General features: G+C 33.4%; 1 protein-coding gene across 1 annotated transcript in view; it reads left to right on the top strand.

Moving 5' to 3' along the window:
* The window catches only part of LOC126965524 (progestin and adipoQ receptor family member 3), a 41,047-nt gene extending 21,695 nt beyond the window's left edge, over window positions 1-19,352 (top strand). Inside the window, exons 5-7 of the mRNA XM_050809187.1 lie at window positions 13,960-14,148; window positions 15,629-15,697; window positions 16,611-19,352. Of these exons, the coding sequence (XP_050665144.1) occupies window positions 13,960-14,148; window positions 15,629-15,697; window positions 16,611-16,775 (423 nt within the window). The 3' untranslated portion in view covers window positions 16,776-19,352. The remainder of the gene's footprint in view (window positions 1-13,959; window positions 14,149-15,628; window positions 15,698-16,610) is intronic.
* The last annotated feature ends 516 nt before the right edge of the window (window positions 19,353-19,868 follow it).

Genomic DNA, 19,868 nt, shown 5'->3' with positions numbered 1-19,868 from the left:
AATTTTGCACGAAAAAAATATCTCCATGGTACGAGATAAAATTTAAAAGTAAACTGTAAAATTAATATGATCGAGCTCGTCAAGAAAGTCATCACTTGTGCGAAATATTTAATTTACGAAACAAAGTTATAACCCATGAATGTTTAACAACTGCATAAAAAAAACCTTAAATTTTTATATTCTGTAACTCGTTTCCCGATCAGATCGTAATGGTGGACTTATGAAAAAAGAAACAAAAGCTTCTTTACATTTTCAGTTATAAATAATACTTGTCGACCTTGTTCGTCAACAAAGTGGCTTATAAAAATAAGAAGATAATGAAAATATGCCTGTCAATAATAAAATTATTGTTTTTACATGGTTTACAATTAAAATGGATAGTATTATTCGATTTCCGCGTAACTTGATTTCAGATCTTTTTCTGTTTGATTTAAAACATGGAACTGTACGTGATTTGCCCCCCTCATAAAATTTGTGCAACTGATCGTATCAACTGATGCCCAAAACAGGCTATCCGTACTTCAGCCTTAGTACTTTAATTATGGTAATCGGTATGTTGCCACGCGGAATATCCTCGAACATATTATACCGGCGGGCAACGAACATGCAACCCGTACTCGAAAGTCAGACACGTATACCATTCTTCCAACGGGCTCTTCGAAGTTTTATTCATTGTCATGTTACCGGCCGAACCTGGTTTTGGGCCCAAACTAGTTTTTCCTAGACCAAATCTGTTTATCATTTTGGTGATAGATTTTTAACGAGGCAGAATTAGTATAGACTAGGCCAAACCAGTTTATCCTGAAGTGTACTTATTCATATTAGGCTCAACTGTTCAGCCTAGGCTAAACGGGTTTGTCCTAAGGCCGATAGGACATGCTAGTTTAACTTAGCCTTTACCGGTTTATCTTATCGCCTAAAGGATGAACTGATTTGGCCTAGGAAAAACTAGTTTGTCCTAAAATCGGGCTTGGCCGGTAACATATATGTTCTCGAGGGATGGCAAAACTACTGGTCTGATTTTAATAAAATTTTCATTCGTTCCTCAGAAAAACCGATCGAGTGATCCTCTAAGCGTATAATTGATTCTTGACCAGCGTGGCCCCATACTGGCAACATTAAATAAACAGACTTGTAGAGAGCTACTTAACTAAATCAAAATATAATTATAAAATTTTCAAACAACAAAATTGTACGTGAAAAATAAAATTAAAATTTGGGAAAGAAAATTTGAATCATGCTTACGTGGTTCGCACAAGTAGCCTCGAATTAGGTGTCAGTGCATACGAAAGCGCGCGGCTACTAGATTATTTACAGGATGATCCGAAATGACATTAGGGAAAATTTATTTAGTTAGGTTTATGAAATATATTTTTTATGTTAACTGTTAAACAGTTCTACCCGTGTGTTTATTTAATTGTAACGCCACGCTGTATAAAAGTTATGACATGTTTTGTATAAATTAATTGCACAAACCTGTTTTCCCGTCTAGAGATCGCGCGTTCAACACGATAGCTATGTGTTGCAAGCAGATTAATTATGTTGTATCAAATATAGGCCGATGTTGTCTTATACGGTAATATAGAAAATAATTGCAAAGTATGTTTCTATAAAAACAATTACGTAATATGCTAAGAGCCATAGAATAGTTGAGTGGAATGCGCATGCGATTTGTATATTCATCCTTATATACTTCTCTGGCTTCTTCTACGCGTTTTTTTTTATGGAAGATCTACGAGCACCGAGCTGGTCATTAGATGTTATCACGGCGGCCCATACTGTCTTGTAACACCAGAGGAATTTCATGAGCTTGTTGTTTAATATTCAAAATACTAAGGAGCTATAAATGTGACGCGTGGCTGACTGTTTACGACTCGTCAATCAAAATCGGATACGGTTACTATAATTCGTTTACCTTTTCTATCTTGCTGTATCAGATATATTTATCTCTCTCGCAAGCATTGTAATGATCTCAATACTATGCCCTTTAATTTGTGAAGTCAATTGAGTTTCTGTGTTAAATTATATAGATAATAGATTAATAACATAAAAAAGAAAATGATAAGTTAAGCACGCCAAAGTCAGCCATACTACATATGTGAATATTTAATATAGGTGCGTTACGTGTTAATAAGACCGTACAATAATAGCGCCATAAGTAAAAGTACAGTGGCAAGTGAAAGGAAAATCTCTCCGCGAAGTATCTCGCTTCATTGATGCTGTTAAATATTCTCGTGTACTTGATTTGTTAATACATCCAGTCCGCGAGTGGATAGCGGTTGGTACACGTGGCGGCCTCTGTCGTCATCATACTTAACAAATTAAAAGTTATAATTTCAACATCGCAACATTCAATTTGTTATTTTTAAAGTGATAGCCCTCACTGTGGGATTATACAAATTAAATTTGTGACCAAAATTTATGAACGATGCGGGACCCGAACCCGCATCTCTCTGCTCCTTGCGTCATTGGAACGGTTCAGTTCGTAAAAGCGCTCGGACGGAACCCGAGAGACGTGGGTTCGAGTCCCGTATCGTAAATTTTGCTTACAAATTTGGTTTGTATAATTACAGCCTTATTTCCATTATACGACTGCTATAGTAGCGTTTCTAAAAGGCCGGCATCGCTCTTTTGATTCCAAGATTATGTGGGCGACGGTGATCACTTAACATCAGGTGACCCGTGCGCTCATTAAGTGTCCTCCTCTTTCAATCTCTTTTTTTTAATTCGGGTTAAAATGCAATTATGATACTTTTTAATGATATAAAACGATCTTTAGTCGTATGGATCAGCTGCTGTTACTTATTTGACTTTCACCCATGCTCTCTGACCATACCAGAGACGATATAACTTAACTACAAAATTATTAAGATAATGTTTATTTTTAACTGTTTAGCTACTAACTAATAAAATTATAAAGCGCATAAAAAATCTAACATTTCTAATTTTGTTCCATCGCCGCCTGCGATTGGTTAAATAGTATATGATTCGTGTTTTTAAGTGGACATACACACTTCTAGTTCTAATACGTATACTATGTCGTAAGTAACCTTGCGAGCGTGAGCCATCTTTCATTACCGACTGCCAATGAGCTTGTAACACCTTTGGTTTCGCAAGGATTCGTGGTTATTAATTCGTGTTGTTCGTTCGGTTTCAGTTTCATCGCTTTAATATATCGTTGCTGCTTATTTGCCAATTATTGTTTTTTGGATTTTTTAATGAGCTCAAAAATAATAAATAGTAGAAGAGTAAGCGTTTATTTTCATATCAACTTAATATCATCCGAATATTCAGGTGTACAACTGTGGATATTTGGACACTAACCGGAACACAGCTGGAGTGAAAGTTAAGCACTTAGATAATTCGTACGTCTAGATAGAGCCTCTTACTGCCATACAACAGATGAAAACTGGCCAGGTTTATTACTTTGGTGTGCGTGACAAGCTACGTCTTACACTTGGGATTTCTTTCTCTTCTTTGTGTTAGTATCCGTACATTGCTCAAAGTAGAGTTTAACTGTCAACTTCAATTTGGTTTCACAGCTGCCACAGTCTATCTAGACGCATAAATAAATGATCTAAGGTTAAGCAATCCACAATCATCAGCTTTCAAGCAAACCATCAGAAACAAGTTCTCGTCATATTCGAATCTGTTCCCGTCAAAATTAGCTTGTGACTGACCATGTTGAATTAAAATAATAACTCCTTGGTGCGAGATTTCAGAGTGAAACATATTTCACATTCTAGGATTCTTCAATCCTTGTCCAGAAGAAGAATATTTTCGCTATTTTTAGTATAATCTATTATTAAATAGGCAGAGTATTTATATTTAAGTGTACGAAATTAACGTGTGACGAAATTTTATTAAAAATAAAAGATGCAGCCCGCTGCGTTTCTGGCGCTTCTTCTCAGGCACACATTTTTGAATGTCTGATAGTTTCAGTCGTTCAATAAGTGATTATAAATCTTATTTTGAATGAAAATATATTGGTTTTAATTTCTCTAACGCGATGGTAGTCAGTGATTTTTTTTATTATACTTTGTGAGAGTCAATGATATTTAAAATAATAAGATAATTAAAATTTAAAATACCATCAGTATTTTTATCGGCCTCTCCTTGACTATTTTAGAAAGGTGTTTGTTTTCATTCCTCAATACGAGAAGCGTGCGTGTATTTTTAGTTATTTACACATTCACAACATTTTTTTTATCCTTTTTTTCGTGAATTTTGTTTTCTGTTTATAAAAACGAATTATTCATTTTATATTCTACTACATTTATTAAGAATATTTAAAAATTTTGATGTCAGGTTTTTATCAATAATAGAGATAGCTTAAAGGATAGGGTTGATCGAGTGGAGAAGGCCAGGAAACTATATCGGATTTCGGGACCGGGTAAAATGGAGGTCAGTAACCTCTGCTCCGCCGAGACACCTTTTCTGTGTAATGGCGCCTCCTCACAATCGGGCGAGCACGATCGTGTGGAGGGCTTATTCACTTCTATTCGCCGATCATTGTTTATAATCGTCAAACTGATCGCGGCTTGGATCGGTGAGTTGTCGGTGTTTCGAGCACGCAACAAAGGGGATTCGCGTGTAGTTGTGGGCACGCGTTTCCTTACTATTTACATAGCACGAGTATGATACAATGGGTGGTCAAATGAAAAAACTTTTACATTCATAGAACTACGCAAAAATATGGAATCCCAAACATAGGTAGGTATCCAGATATTTATCGTTACTCTGAGGTTTATATGCGCTCACCAATATTATTAAAAATTTTATTATCAAAAAATGTCGTTCAACTAAATTGACAAAATGATTGATACTGAAATTAAATGAATGGTAAGCAGCAGCTGTAAACTCCACGTCCAGCTTGAAGGACTGCCGCTCAATAATTAATGATCACGGACGATCGTGTGGATGTTTACACGATGATCAATGTAGTGCCTAGTATATTACAAATGACATGTTCAACTTGCCGATAACAGACGATCATACAAGTAAAGATCATCGCCGATAGTGGAGAGGAGGCATTACAGTATTATAATATCTTCTTCATCATATCACCCTATCGTGGATATTATTATGTCGCTTCAAGACTCGTAGTCCAATATATTGAACAGAAGTACTTTTACTTTACATTGTCACAATAGGTCAGTTATAAGCACAGAATACTTACTTACTTACATAAAATCCTAGATGGCAGAAATTGCAAAGGTATCATTATAAATAGCATGCTATCGAAGACGACATACAAAAATATTTTAAATAGCAAATTTACGAATAATTATGCTTGAATCTTAGTTCTATGCTGTGTTGTTAAAACATATAACAATGATTATTCTAATATGAATCTATTTCATTTCATTTGTCAAAATATAAACTGAACGGAACACATTAAACACACAACACAATAGCAGTTTATCCTTCTATTGTTATTTTAAATATAATGTAATCCACTTTTGGCCGTATTGTCAACTATATTTTTATATTTTATTCAACTACATCGCTGTAAGATTGTCAAATAAATAAATAAATTAACCGATCAATGTACCGTGTATTCGCTGTTGCTTACACACGTTGGACTCATTGATAAATAAAACTCTAGAACATTATCAAATGTTGTATTCATTTAAATCACTGTTGCATTACATTATTATATTAATTACATAAGGTCAAAGCCAATCGCGTCGCTCTTATACAACACATGATTTATTTTGTCGATTGCTTCTGTCATCGCGAAACTACATTACTTTTTAGATTTGCCACGAACAATATTAACAAAGAGATCTTATGTTCGTAAACGTTCACCTTGTAACATCTCCTACCCATTTATGTATGTATGCTTTTGATCCATATACAGGGTGTAATATTTTAGTGTGACCAGGCTGTTATTCTGTAAATAAGTACTTATTACAGATATCAAGAATCTTTGGGGCAGTGCGTTGTGCTGCAGAAGAGGGCTATTCGCGCGATTTATAACCTAGGTCCTAAAGAATCATCAAGAGAAAAATTTAAAGAAATAAACATTTTGACTGTTGCTTCTCTATACATCTTTGATAATGTTCTGTATGTTCATAAGCACATTGAGGAATTTTCTAGAAACTGTGACATTCATAATGTTAACACGAGGAACAAACATATACTGTTTATGCCTACTACTCGGTTAGGTCGAATTAGTAAGTCTTTGGGCGATGTATATGCTTCTACAATATGATCCCAGAAAATGTACAAAACAAATGTGTTACGAAATTTAAAAGAATTGTATAAAAACGTTTGTGTGGGAAAGGTTACTACAGCATAAACGATTTTCTTAATGACACCACGCGCTGGGAATAAAGCGAACACCCTCAGGGTCTTTAATTATAAATGTTTATTGTAAGATATCACATTGTAATCCATATTTTTATATTTAAAAAAAAGCCCGCTGAGATTCTTGCGTCTCTTTTGAAGGGGTGGTAGTTTTTGACGTTCAATAAGTGATGTTGAATCCTATTTTGAATAAAAATATTTGAATTTGAATTTAAACTGATAACAAAAGTACGTTACCTGATCAGTATACGCACAACAAACACGTCACTTTGAATTCAAATTTTGTACTTACCAAGAAATAATTATTTTTAATTACAATATATAGTTTTATTGTTTTGTTAGGTTAATCAACAGTTATCTCTACTAATCTGATATAACGAATGAATGAATATAACAATGTGAATAGTTCTCGTTTGATTTTTAAAAAGTTATTGATTTCATTTTACTGATTAGGTAACGTTATTTCAATATCAGTTTAAAGTATTTTGATATCTGCAATAGTTACGAAATGATCGCCTGGTCGCACTTTACTATTAAACCCTGTATAGATCGTGGGGTATGTTAACTTCCGCTCTATAATAAGCAGTATTGACATTTTAACCTTTGTTTAAAGTTCAGTCCTGCTGAATACTGTCAAGCGAACGGCAAATGAAAGTTGTTGTTCAATATAATACTTTCACGGACCGTTAAGATGACGATCTACGTCACTAGAGTGTTATACTAGTACGTTATAAGTCAAACAAGAATAATTGACAACGCGGTTAGATTTATACAGGCAGGGTCAATACAACGCGAACCTCGCGAACGGCACATAACCATAGAAGAACATCTCTCACTTAATACATCAACATAAAAAGGAAATATATTTTTAATGTAACCGATTTAGATTGACAAGTCGTAAACAGTCCGCCACGCTTGGAATAAGCTCCAGAGGCTGGATTGCATCAACTAACTTTAGCAATAACAAACATGTTAAAGTACCGGTTAAGCATATTTAAAAATTGTCAAATGGTGCAACTCATTATTATGAGTTGCACCATTTGACAATTTTTAAATGACGTCATAACTTTAACTGTTTACCGTTACCGTCTAATTTTCGTCGGTTAAAGCTATTGTTAATGTTAAATAGCGACCTGTCAAAAGTAAAAATAAATATTCGATATCGAATTGATAGCCTCTAGAAACTCATTTGAAATGACAATTTTTTAAGTAGCAACCACGGTTTAAAGTGAATAGTAAATATAAAATCTTATGTTTTTTATTTGTACCTGTTTACAGCTGGCAAACCTAATGCTGATGACTGAGAGCTGGAAACCATATTTTTTTCAAATCATTAAATAATTTCTTTTAAAATGACGTTTTTGAAATTTTATTTAAAATATACAGTTGCAATTAATATCACAATATTAGTTATACTAAAATTTATTACAGGTAATTGTGGCCAATTTTTAATAGACAACCTATTGCTAACACTTGGCTAATACATGGCATCCTCACTCCACGTTTGTTTAAAATTAGTTTCAAATCAAAAAAACACGTTCCTACAGAATGGGGCAGTGGGATCTTGTACAATGAAATGTCACTTTTTAAATTTAACTTTAAGTCAGTCATGAGCATGTCGGTGACGCGGACCCATAAGATTTTTTCCTACCAAAAAGTGCCCAACGCGGCTAATGAAATTTTACTACAAAAACTTTTTCCAATACGGAATAATGTAACGTAAGCTTTTTAATGCATTTTTAAATACTTTACAATTTGGATTATTATAACTTATAATAAGTAGCACTTCTACAACTGTTTTCACATTAATTAATCAAGCATCACATATTTTTTTGCACTCTCGTGTCATGAAAGAATGTCAACTGACTAACAACAAAATTTTCCTGAACCCCTCATAGCTTTTGTAAGTCATATTATCGTATCAGGCCAATGACGTTATCTTATCACATCAGAACTACCAATAATGACACCATTATATGCTTCGACTGCTATATCTACACATTACAGTATTTACTCCAATTGTTTAAAATATTCTTGGTCAATAAGCAGCAATGTAAAACATTTTTATTCAGTTATTCAATGTTACGTATGTTGAATTTAGAACCCGATTCGGACAGTGACAGTTGACACACCACTAAGGAGAAATGTGTGCTTACATTGTTTATAAGTACACTCTTGCCATTCCACTCTCAGACTGCGAATATTATATCCTTATATGTGTCTAGAACGTCCATCCTACAAACTATTAGGCGGTTCATGTGCCGGTTAACACTATTTATCCATCGTGAAACACAAATAATGCCTTTATTCGATAGATAAGTCACAAGTAGCCTATTCGTAACTTTACTTGTACAGTTTGCGCGCGAATTGAATACAGTCCACGCCTGGGTTAAGAGCGGGAGCATCTCCCCCCGCTGTCCGCGTCTGTAGTGTAGTGCCATAGTCGTCGCTTACCGTGTTATCGCGTTCATACTGAAGTTGCAATCAGTTTCATTTTTATAATAACTGATCCAAGTCCATCAGGTTCTGTATATACGTCAGATTAAAAGATTGGAGGACGATTTACCAACAGGATGGAGAAGGCTAGCTGGAGATAGAGATAAGTGGAAGGTACTGGGGGAGGCCTGTGTCGAAAGACAACCTGATCAACAAAGTGGGTGCTGATCATTGATTATTTAATATATATTTTATAGTTAGTGTATAAGTTGCAATGTTGTATGGCCGGTGAATAAGAGCTTTAATTATTATTATTATATAACTAAAAATTCGTTCACGCTTGCGGTATTGTATCATTGGTATATTACCACTGCCCCCGTTAGTATACACACATCATATTCTTTCAAGACATTCCATTGATATTTCTTTCCATCTATCACACAGTAGAATGAACCTAGGCTTAAATTCGCCCCTCAATATAATAATGTTGCTGACAGTCATGTTTATTACTAGAGTGTTCTAGTGGCAAGACCGAATGCCAAATTGGACGGATCGGTTTTTTTGGATACTGTAAACAGGATACTCGATTGACTAGTATTGAAGCACATACACTACTTCGCAAGAAACGGGATTTAACTTTCATTAAAAATTAGGGGGTGAAGCTGTTGAAAAGCTACGCAATAATTAGTGATGTAGTTAAAGCTACATAAATCATTTTTAAGATAAATTTTTTATTTGTTACAATATTCATTAATTAGACTTTTTTTGAATAAATTAGAATAGACCCCTTGCTAGTCTGACCATAAGAGTTTAAACGATTTAAATGATCTCGAAAAGGAAGAAAGAAGAAAGAGAAACATTTATTTGAAAGGGCCGGATTAAAAATTATTTAAGTCGCAGTGAGCATCTTTACGACGCGGACGTTTTTGAATAATTATTTGTTCCAAATTCCAATAATATCTGGTATCTGGACCAAACGGAATTCAAACCTCAAAATCCAATCAACAATACACGTGGCACAAATAGTAATTTGGATATATTCCAAGAACTAGAGGAAATCGCAAATAAAAATCGAAAAATCATTAGAATTGTTATAGCCTAAACACACGGTAGTATTTGGTACGAGCAGACCGACTGACTGATCCGACCATGTGTTTAAGCTATGAGTGGTACCAATGAAACTGGTCTGGCGTGTTCTGATTTGTTGATTCGCATCGTTGATTTGTTTGGCAACATTGAAGTACGCATTGCGCCGTAAGTGTTTATACAATACATTATTGACCTTCGACCTGTAACCACGTGGCATTGGGATCGCTCGCATTATACACCAACTATACAATATAGTCCAAGGCTTGTGACCTATCTCCTACATAACATTGTACAACCCATTAATTACTACTTTGTCTGAGTACTTGTACAATCCCATTAAATATTGGTTAAATAAATAGTGCATTATAGTAACAACCAGAAATAGCTGTAGATATCGATTGTTTTTTTTTTTTATTTATGTTAATATCTTATGGATGTGTGTCTGGAATAAACATTTATTCTTATTTATATAATTCAACAAATGAAAAAAAGATACAGTCGAATTGATATCTTTTTTTTTGAAGTCGTTTAGTAATATTATGTCCGACGCAGCAAGTATTCTTTTAAAGAAATATTAAATTTTCAGTTTGTTTCTTTAATGTTTATTTAATTTCTAAGTAAACCTTTTTTTTGAAAACAGGTTTTCTTAAGTACACCATTTATATTTTTTGTATATTAATTACTTGATATGTTACAGTGGAACCAGGTTCTTCACTCACATTAAATATAGACCTAATTACTCGTACAGTTTACAGAATACCAATTATTATGTGCGATATTATTGTTGCATACGGAATGTGCAAGTATACGTTATAATGAAGAAATACAACACTCATGTGTTAGTGTTGTCTGCTTCGCTCTGGTTTAAATATATTCTGTTAATGAATTACTTTCGGAAACAATATCGCTGATCTCGATCCAATTCAGTTTATTATGGAAACAATACACATCCTGTAAAGGTGTTTTGCTATAAATGAGCTTCTTTGCAGTTTGACATAAATAGTCACTGCATAATGGAATTTGATTCTGTTAAATTTAAATATTTTTATTCAGAATAGCATTTAATGTTACTTATTGAAATTTGAATTGAAAGTTAAAAAGTACCACACATTCAATAAAGTATGCCTCAAACCTTTAGTGATTTCCAACTTACTCTGTGTTATAATAAACGCGTAGTAAAGTTATTCCAAATTTTTTTTTGTTTTAGCTTACCTTTGTCACGACAGAATTACATGACACGGAGAAGTAATTTTAATCTTCAAGTAACTTAAGATTGCGTTTATTTATTGTCTTTTTAAGACAGACTTTGTTTATGCTAAGATTTGTTTTATTTTGATGATGAAACAATTGGATTAGAATTTAAAGTGTATAAGTTATCTTCTCCACATCGCTTTGTGTTCAAAACGAAGATTTTCAAATAAGACCGAAATAAATGCTTCCAACAACCCGACTAAATAAATTGCTTAAGAATTAGGTAATGTATGAGGTTTTATTTGATTTAAGAAAGCGTGAAATTGTTCGAAACTCACACTAATTTGGGTCGACTTTAAGTCAGTAATTTTTAAATAGTCGGTTAATAAATGAGAGAGCGCTTGAGAAAATATATGATTATTATTTTTTGTATCGAAACCTTTTGTAATTAATGGTTTTAATATGTCATTATAATAATAAAATGATGTTCTTTTTTAATCCGCTTTGTATTTATTTCTTATAAGAATTTATGAAATTAGAAGTTTAAACTTTTTGTTTAATATATATCTAATTACAAAGTCAAAGTCAAAATATCTTTATTCATTGAGATCATATTTGATCATTTTGAATCGTCAATTTAAGGTTTCTTATTATAATAAGAGCTACATAATGTAGTTTGTAAAAATAATACATATACTTATACTCTAGAAAATTATAATATATATTTTGTTTTATTAAGACAGAGTTAGAGCATCATCATCATCTGAGTAATCCGTTATTTTATAGTAAGCTTTTTTATAAAGTTTCCCTTTAATTGAATTTTTAAATTTGTTTATTGTCAGATTAAGCATATCACTTGGGAGATTGTTATAGAAGCGTATACATTGCCCTTTAAATGATTTATCAACTTTATGGAGCCTGGTAGTGGTAACAGTAAGCTTATCTTTATTCCTAGTATTAAACTTATGACTATCGCTATTTTTCTTAAACAAGTTAATATTCCTGTGCACATACATCAGATTTTCATAAATATATTGACAAGTGACGGTCATTATACTTATCTCTTTAAATTTTTCACGGAGTGATTCTTTGGGACCCATATTGTAAATTGCACGTACAGCCCTCTTCTGCAGCACAAAGATGATGTTAATATCTGCAGCACTTCCCCACAGCAGTATACCATAAGACATAATGCTGTGAAAGTAGCTGAAATAGACGAGTCTAGCTGTGGCTACATCTGTATAGAGACGGATCTTTTTGACTGCGTATGCTGCAGAACTGAGCTTCTTCGACAATGTATTAATATGAGGGCCCCACTGAAGTTTATTATCGAGGGTTATACCTAGAAATACAGTTGTGTCCACGAGAGCTAATTCTTCGTTTTTAATAATAATATTAGCTTTTACTTGTTTCACATTTGGTAGTATGAATCTAATACACTTTGTTTTATTCTCATTAAGTAGAAGATTATTAATATAAAGCCACTTTACTACCTTCGAGATTGCATTGTTTACATCGTCGAAAACGTTTTGTTGTCGCTTAAGTTTAAATTAAAGTGACGTGTCATCTGCAAACAACACAACCTCATGATCGTCCCTCACAAAATGCGGTAGATCATTTATGTATACTAAGAATAAAAATGGTCCAAGTATTGAGCCTTGTGGCACACCTAAATTAGCTGCTGATCCTGGGGAACGCTTTCCATTCACGTCGACTCTTTGGACTCTATCTCTCAAATAGGAAGAGAGAAAATCTAAAGCAACATCCCTAATACCATAGTGGTGTAGTTTCCTGATCAATGTGTCATGGTGTACACAGTCAAATGCCCTGGATAAATCACAGAAAACGCCCAGAGCATCGTGCGATTCTTCCCAAGCATCAAAAATGTGTGATATCAACTCGACACCAGCGTCAATTGTTGAACTACCCCTAGTAAAACCAAACTGTTTACAATGCAATAAATTATGCGAATTAAAGTGCTTTAACAAGTGCCTTAAAAGTATGTTATTATGTTATATTATATTATAATAAGCTTATCCATATACTTATAATAAAACAGATTCATTGTTGTATTGTCAGTTGTCAGTTCATGATGTTGCTGTTTCATAATTCACTGAACTCGTTCAATACACTCAAACACATTTTTTCCGTCTGTTTCTCAGTAACGGCTTGAATTATTTTGGAACTTTGCATTTATTTGTGGCAAGCTTTACAACGTTTAGTTTTTGTTTCATAATAATCGGTTCACTAACAAAAGATTGATGGCAATTAAAAGAATACGCCGAAATGTATAACAATAATTCTTTATTTACTTAAAATATGTGTATAAAAGTTAACACTTAGGTAATAAGTGGGTGATGTTTTCCCATTAGCCAGACACTTTTGATAGTTTCAACCCCTTGCCAGACTTGGCTTTGGCAGGTAAACGGTACTAAAGGTGTGTAAAATTCAGATCTAAATACATCAAAGAATAAAGTGCGTTTTTTCGGTATTACCTTCAGAATATCATTATAAATCACGTTATTCATTGACAGACACTTAATATCGTGGTAACCCCTTGCCAGATACCCTTAATGTTTATGAAATTATAACTATACCTAATAAATAAAAAGAAAAGCCGCCAGTGTCTTGACACGTGTATTTAATAGCCTAAAAACATGGTTGGATTTGGTCCGGCCGCACCATCGGACGTGGTCTGGTACCAGACCATAATCGATGGTATGTCGATACCCAAACTCCATAATGGACCATCGTTCTTACCTGTGTTGGGAGCATGCACTGACAAACTTTCAGCTTTTATAAAATGACGTAGATCTGGGGTCCCCGGGCTCTTGCTCTAATAGGCACGGCAAAGTTAAGGTTGACAAAGGTGCGGACGCCCTCTAGTTGAAGACAACATGAGATGGCTGACATTAATGAAACATGTTCCAGTACCTGAAGACGTTCTACATGCTGTCGGTGACCATCATCTTCACCGTGGCGATGGTGCTGCAGATCCCGCGCCTGGCGGTGCCGTACCCCGTCAAGATGTGTGTGTTCATCGGCTGGGCCGCGTACGGCGTGCTGCCCACCATGCACTGGACCTACGTCATGGGCGGCTTCCACAACCCCATGGTCCAGGTACCGCTCGCTTCCACCACTCTACAATACTTAGTAGGTTACGTTATAAGCCTCTAACTTCACTTATCGATATCGTCCATAAGCGAAGTGATAGCTGTTTTTTCCAAGCTACCCATTCGCATGAAAATACAGACTATCTTATTTATTATTAAAACAATGTATCTCAAAAGTAATACATATTATATATAATTAGATTATTCAAAATATAAAATATTTTCTATATTGATAAGGTCACTATAACATATTGTTAGGTTAGCTAATTACGTTATATTTTAATACAGAAGGACCCTTAAGTAGGGACTAAATAAATTGACCGATTTGGTTATTAGGTTTTCACTCACAACTTTTTACGAAGTTACGTGACTAGATTTTTGTACAAGTTATGTTTTTGATGCAGTTTGCAGATAATCCAACTCGTTTTTTCTTCAATACTTGTGACTCTCGAAAGTGTCACGTAAACTTGCAACACAAACAAAAACTGCATAAATAACTAAGTTATCCCATATATGGGATTACAAAGTGTAGAAGTGCCTTAACTTCTGATGATCGGTCAGTCAGTGAGTGACAAAATTAAGAAATTTTGATTGGTTACAATTTTTAAACTACGGGTTGAAATTGAATGAAATTTTAAATATACAATGCCTGCTTGGCTAATGCAGGCTTCTAGTTTTATCTACAACGAAGTTATAGGAGGTCGAAAATGACTTGAACTGCTTCGAAAAAAGGATGGGTCCTACGTGCAGCCTGTTTTTGCTCAACTTGGCGTTAGTTAAGGGTACTATATCTATACTACTATATATATATATATATATATATATACTATCTATAACATAATTAACTTTCTTAATGATACCACAGATTAGGAATGAGGTATTCCCTCAGGGTATATTGAAACACTTTTTACACAAATTATCTTGCCCCAAGTTAAGCATATATAGCCTGTGTTATGGGTTGTGCAAGACAATGATATATTTATTACAACATACTTACGTAAACATACATATATTCATATAAACATACATATATTAATATAAACATACGTAAAAACATTTAAACATCTATATTCATCATATAAATGCTTGCACCTACCGGGATTCGAACCCGGGACCTCTAGCTTAGTAGGTAGGATCGCTAACCACTCGGCTATACAGGTCGTCATATATAAATAGTTATATATACATAATAAAATTTATTATGTAAAATAACAATATAATTAATTATATTGTACGGTATTACCTATATTGTTACCAAATTTTTTATGAAAAAAAAAGAGGCCCGCTGAGTTTGTTGAGCCCGTTCTTCTCAGGTCTGAGGCATACTTTTGCTAATGAGTGATAGTTTTTGACTTGACAATCCCGTCACGTCAATAAGTGATATTCATATCCTATTTTGAATAAAAATTGGAATATTAAATTAAATTAATTAAGAATATTTAAGAGTTTCCAAAATGTAATATTAATATAAAGCTTATAATTTTCAGATCTTCTTCCCCCGGGTGATCGGGATGTACATAATCAGTGGAACAGCGTTCGCTATTTACGCTTTCAAGGTAATTGATTACTTTTACTCACGCTAAAAAAAGGAAAAAATACTTTAAGGAGTCAACAAATTGGCAAACAGGCTTTATAAGTGTTCCTGAAATAATCATACTGGAGCTATCCTGTTCATTTGTTGTTGAACTATTACGGCCTTACAAATAAACTTGGTGTAAAGTTATACCTGAGAAGAAACTAAGAATATGCAAAATGTTTACAGGCTGCTTGACATTCAGAAAACTTCAGAATTATCGTTGTATTGACAGTGTTGTCAGCGATATAGTCAACATTTTGCATTTTCTTGGTTTATAACTTTACACCAATTTTATTTTTAAGGCTGTTCGTTTTAAAAAATATGGATAAAAATAAAAAAATCAATTGTTTAGGTCTATGCAAGTGAAATTTATATATTATGTTTAACTTATTAATAAATAATAATAAAAGGCAATAAAAATCTATTGCCCGGTGTTCAAGGTGTGGTTTGAACCCAAGCCCCCTCTCGGGACATACCTTCAAACTGGGTACCCATAATCTAGCTAGACATGCTGATGCCTGTCACAACACCTTTATATGGAAATTGATAATAAATTAATTTAATGTATCCACCTATATAATGTATCCATCAACCACCTGTCTAAGCTAATGTCTCATATCCATCTTAACTTTTTGCATCGTTGTTAAATACATGTGTAATATAAATTATAATATATAATTATATATATATTATATACACAACGATATATCCTATACTATGTTAAATTATTGCCTTTTGTCAAGCTATAAATAAAATATTCTACACCTTTAAAGGTTACCTGGAAGAGATCGCTGAAGAGCGAAAGGTCGCCTAATTATGCTACTATTACTTTTATGTACAAATTTAAAAAAAAAATTTTTAGTGCTATAAAGTGTTTTCATTGATTCATTTAGATACCGGAACGCTGGTATCCAGGAAAAGTGGACTACGTCGGTCACTCTCACCAGTGGTGGCACGTTCTGGTGCTGGGAGCTCTGTACTACTGGCACAACACAGCCATGATGTACGTCCAGTACAGGATGAACCACGGGTGTGCCAACACTATGAGGATATTCTAGGATGTTCCATGCGTTCAATAGGGTTTTTTAGACTAATATAAATAAGCAAGCACTGTAACAATATAAACGATATTGTTCACAATGATTAATAAATCTCATAGTTAATAAAATTAAATAATTTGGGCTAAGGTGGCTTATACACCTCTGTACAAGTAGCAAAGGTGATTTAAAGCGAAAGTTTTTAGGAATAATAATGTCACCGATTTAATCTTAGACCATTAATACGTCTAGATAAACTGTCACAGTTGTGAAAACGAAAGAAATTGAGTTTGACAGAAGAAGTGTTGATTAATGCACGCACACAAAGTGACATACAAATCCCGAATGTAAGACGTATATTGTCACGCTCACTAAAGTAATAAACCTGGCCTATTTTCATCGGTTGTCTTACAGCAACAGGCTCTATCTAGACGTATAAATTAAATAAGGGTTTTAAATTACTCTAGAATCTTGATTTTTTATTTAACTGTGATTTTGCACTACAATGGCATATTAATAATTAATTGCTCAGTCATTCATGACCAAAATAATGTTTTGATTTTGAAAATGTTTGTAACGCGATTATGACAGATGACAGTTAATATGACAAATAGTTATAGTACTTCATGACAGTAGGTAGTTAAACATAAACAATATTTTTTATTTACACAGACTTTGTAATTAGGGTCAAACCTTGAATTAATGAAGTTGAGGACTTAAGACAGTTTATAGATCCTGTTAACAGTTCCCAAAATAGGTTCTACTTTATGTCAAAAAGGGTCTGTTTCACAATGTAAAGTAGCGAATTGTCATACGCTAGATGGTCACATTAAAGTTCAGAATAAGACAGATTGTGTTTCACAATTACTTCACCGATGTGTTTATAAATAAACACATCGGTGAAGGTTTACGATAAATCGTAAAAAGTTAATAAAGAAAGGTAGGTAATAAAAAATCTTAGTATCATTAATAATTAAGCTTTTGATACAATTATTATGTCAATTAATTTGCAATATTTTTAAATAACCTTTCTACAACTAAAATATAAAATAATTATGTATATATATATATATATATATATTTGTATTTTCGCCAAAAAAAAGAAAACAAAGAATAGCTGTCTTAAAAATATCAAAAATATTGATTAATTGTAAATAAGACATTAAAAATTATTCATTGAGCTGGAAAACTAAAAAAAATAATAAACCTCACAAAAAAGTCACAAAGTGAAAAAATATACATTTTACTAAATAATAAAGAAGACTACATATACATAAAAAATTGAAGGAAGTATATAATATATATAGAGAAAATTAAATAAAAATTATAATAGTGGTGCTTTTGAAACATTGCAAGTTGTCTATTCGTAAGTTTACTCGGCCATTGTGAAACAAACCCTAAAATTACTGTAGAGGTAACTAACATTAGTTGAATCCGCCAATATTTGACTGAAAATGAAGAGAAAAAAAAATCAAAATCATGATTTTGTTCTCGACTATTACTTCCTCCTAAAACTAAACCAATTATAACGAGATTTGGGAAAATTAATGGGAAGAAAATATTCTGTGTCGGACTCTTTTAAAGTTCCCGATTATTGTTCTGGGATTTATATTATTTTTAAAAGCCTTCTGTTTACGGTGACTATGTACTAGCTAGCTACTTATAAAACAAACACATCAGAATAAGATATCATATTAAAGAACTTGGAGTTGCCAAAAAAGTGCCTTATTAATAGGTTGGGTCTGTGGTGCTACAAAATGTCACTTGCTCAATGATGCTCAAATGTCAACTGAAATGATAACGGAAGGTTTGAAAGAAAAATTTATTAGATTTCGAATTGTCTAGTATTACGATCGAGTCTCGGTTGACAACTATGGTATTACTGTTTTTATTATTTTTTTATTAGTGAAATTGCTCAGTTATTTGTAAGATACCAATTATGAATGACATTTAGGCCCTTCGCACATCACGATACTCCGTGGCGACGAGTGTCCCACGCGAGTCTCGTAGGACATGTCTAGTGCACATACTCTTGTATAGTGCACGCGCGCTACGTTCTCGGTTTTCTTCGTACAAGTATCGCCATACCAGTCGTGTCGTTCACTTGCGTACCGCGTTTTCTTATATCGGCAAAATGTCGGCGGAACAGCAGTTTAACATTAAATTTACATATTATAATGTCTAGTTAAACTCTAAATTGACTGAATATATAGATATATTGCAAATCTTTTTTCGTCACCGGCTTCTTTTGTTTTTAGTGGCGTCATGTACCAACTACGAATCTCAAATAACGTACAAGTATATTTTATTGGTGTTTGTTCTAGTGAGTATCGTAATGTATGGAGGGCTTATTACTTCTATGTTATCAGCGCATTTAGAATTAAAATATATTTTGTCTGCCTTTATATTTTATTCCTGATTATTATAATATACTATATATTTAGACTATAAGTGAGTATTTATTGTGTTTTATATCTTTTTAAGCATTTTTATCACCTGTGATGTATTTTTCTGTTACTTTTACACGTTACCATATTATTATGATTGCAATCTCAGGGTTGGGAAAGGAATGGAATGAATTAAATATTTTTACCAATTTATCTTTGTTTTAATATTCTAATTGTCTGGCACTACGCAATATATGTGAACTCTACCCCATATTATGTGAAATCTGTTAATTGGTTTGTATCTATCATTTTTGTTTTTATGAAAATAAGGGACGAAACGAGCCGGACGTTCAGCTGATGGTAATTGATACGCCCTGCCCATTACAATGCAGTGCCGCTCAGGATTCTTGAAAGACCGAATAATTGTGAGCGGCACTACAATTGCCCTCGTCACATTATTTGTGAACTCGCTCGTCACATTGAGACATAAGATGTTAATCCTATTTTGCCATGTAATTTCACTTTTATGTCAGTGAACGCATATAAAACAATGCGTTCAAAATTGTCTTGAAACGCACGTGCAAGTGTGATTATACAATCCACAGTGAGACAATCTCTGCAATTCTGTTTTCATTAACAAACTATTCCAAACTTGAATAAAAAAAAAAGAGTGTGTGTACTTATGTACACGCGTTATAAGTTATACTTCTTACAATTTATTCAAATC

This window comes from Leptidea sinapis, chromosome 7 (genome assembly GCF_905404315.1).
Source record: "Leptidea sinapis chromosome 7, ilLepSina1.1, whole genome shotgun sequence".
In the NCBI taxonomy this organism is placed as follows: domain Eukaryota; kingdom Metazoa; phylum Arthropoda; class Insecta; order Lepidoptera; family Pieridae; genus Leptidea; species Leptidea sinapis.
The sequence above is the reverse complement of the archived record's forward strand: the minus strand, read 5'-3'. Positions and strand labels throughout refer to the sequence as shown.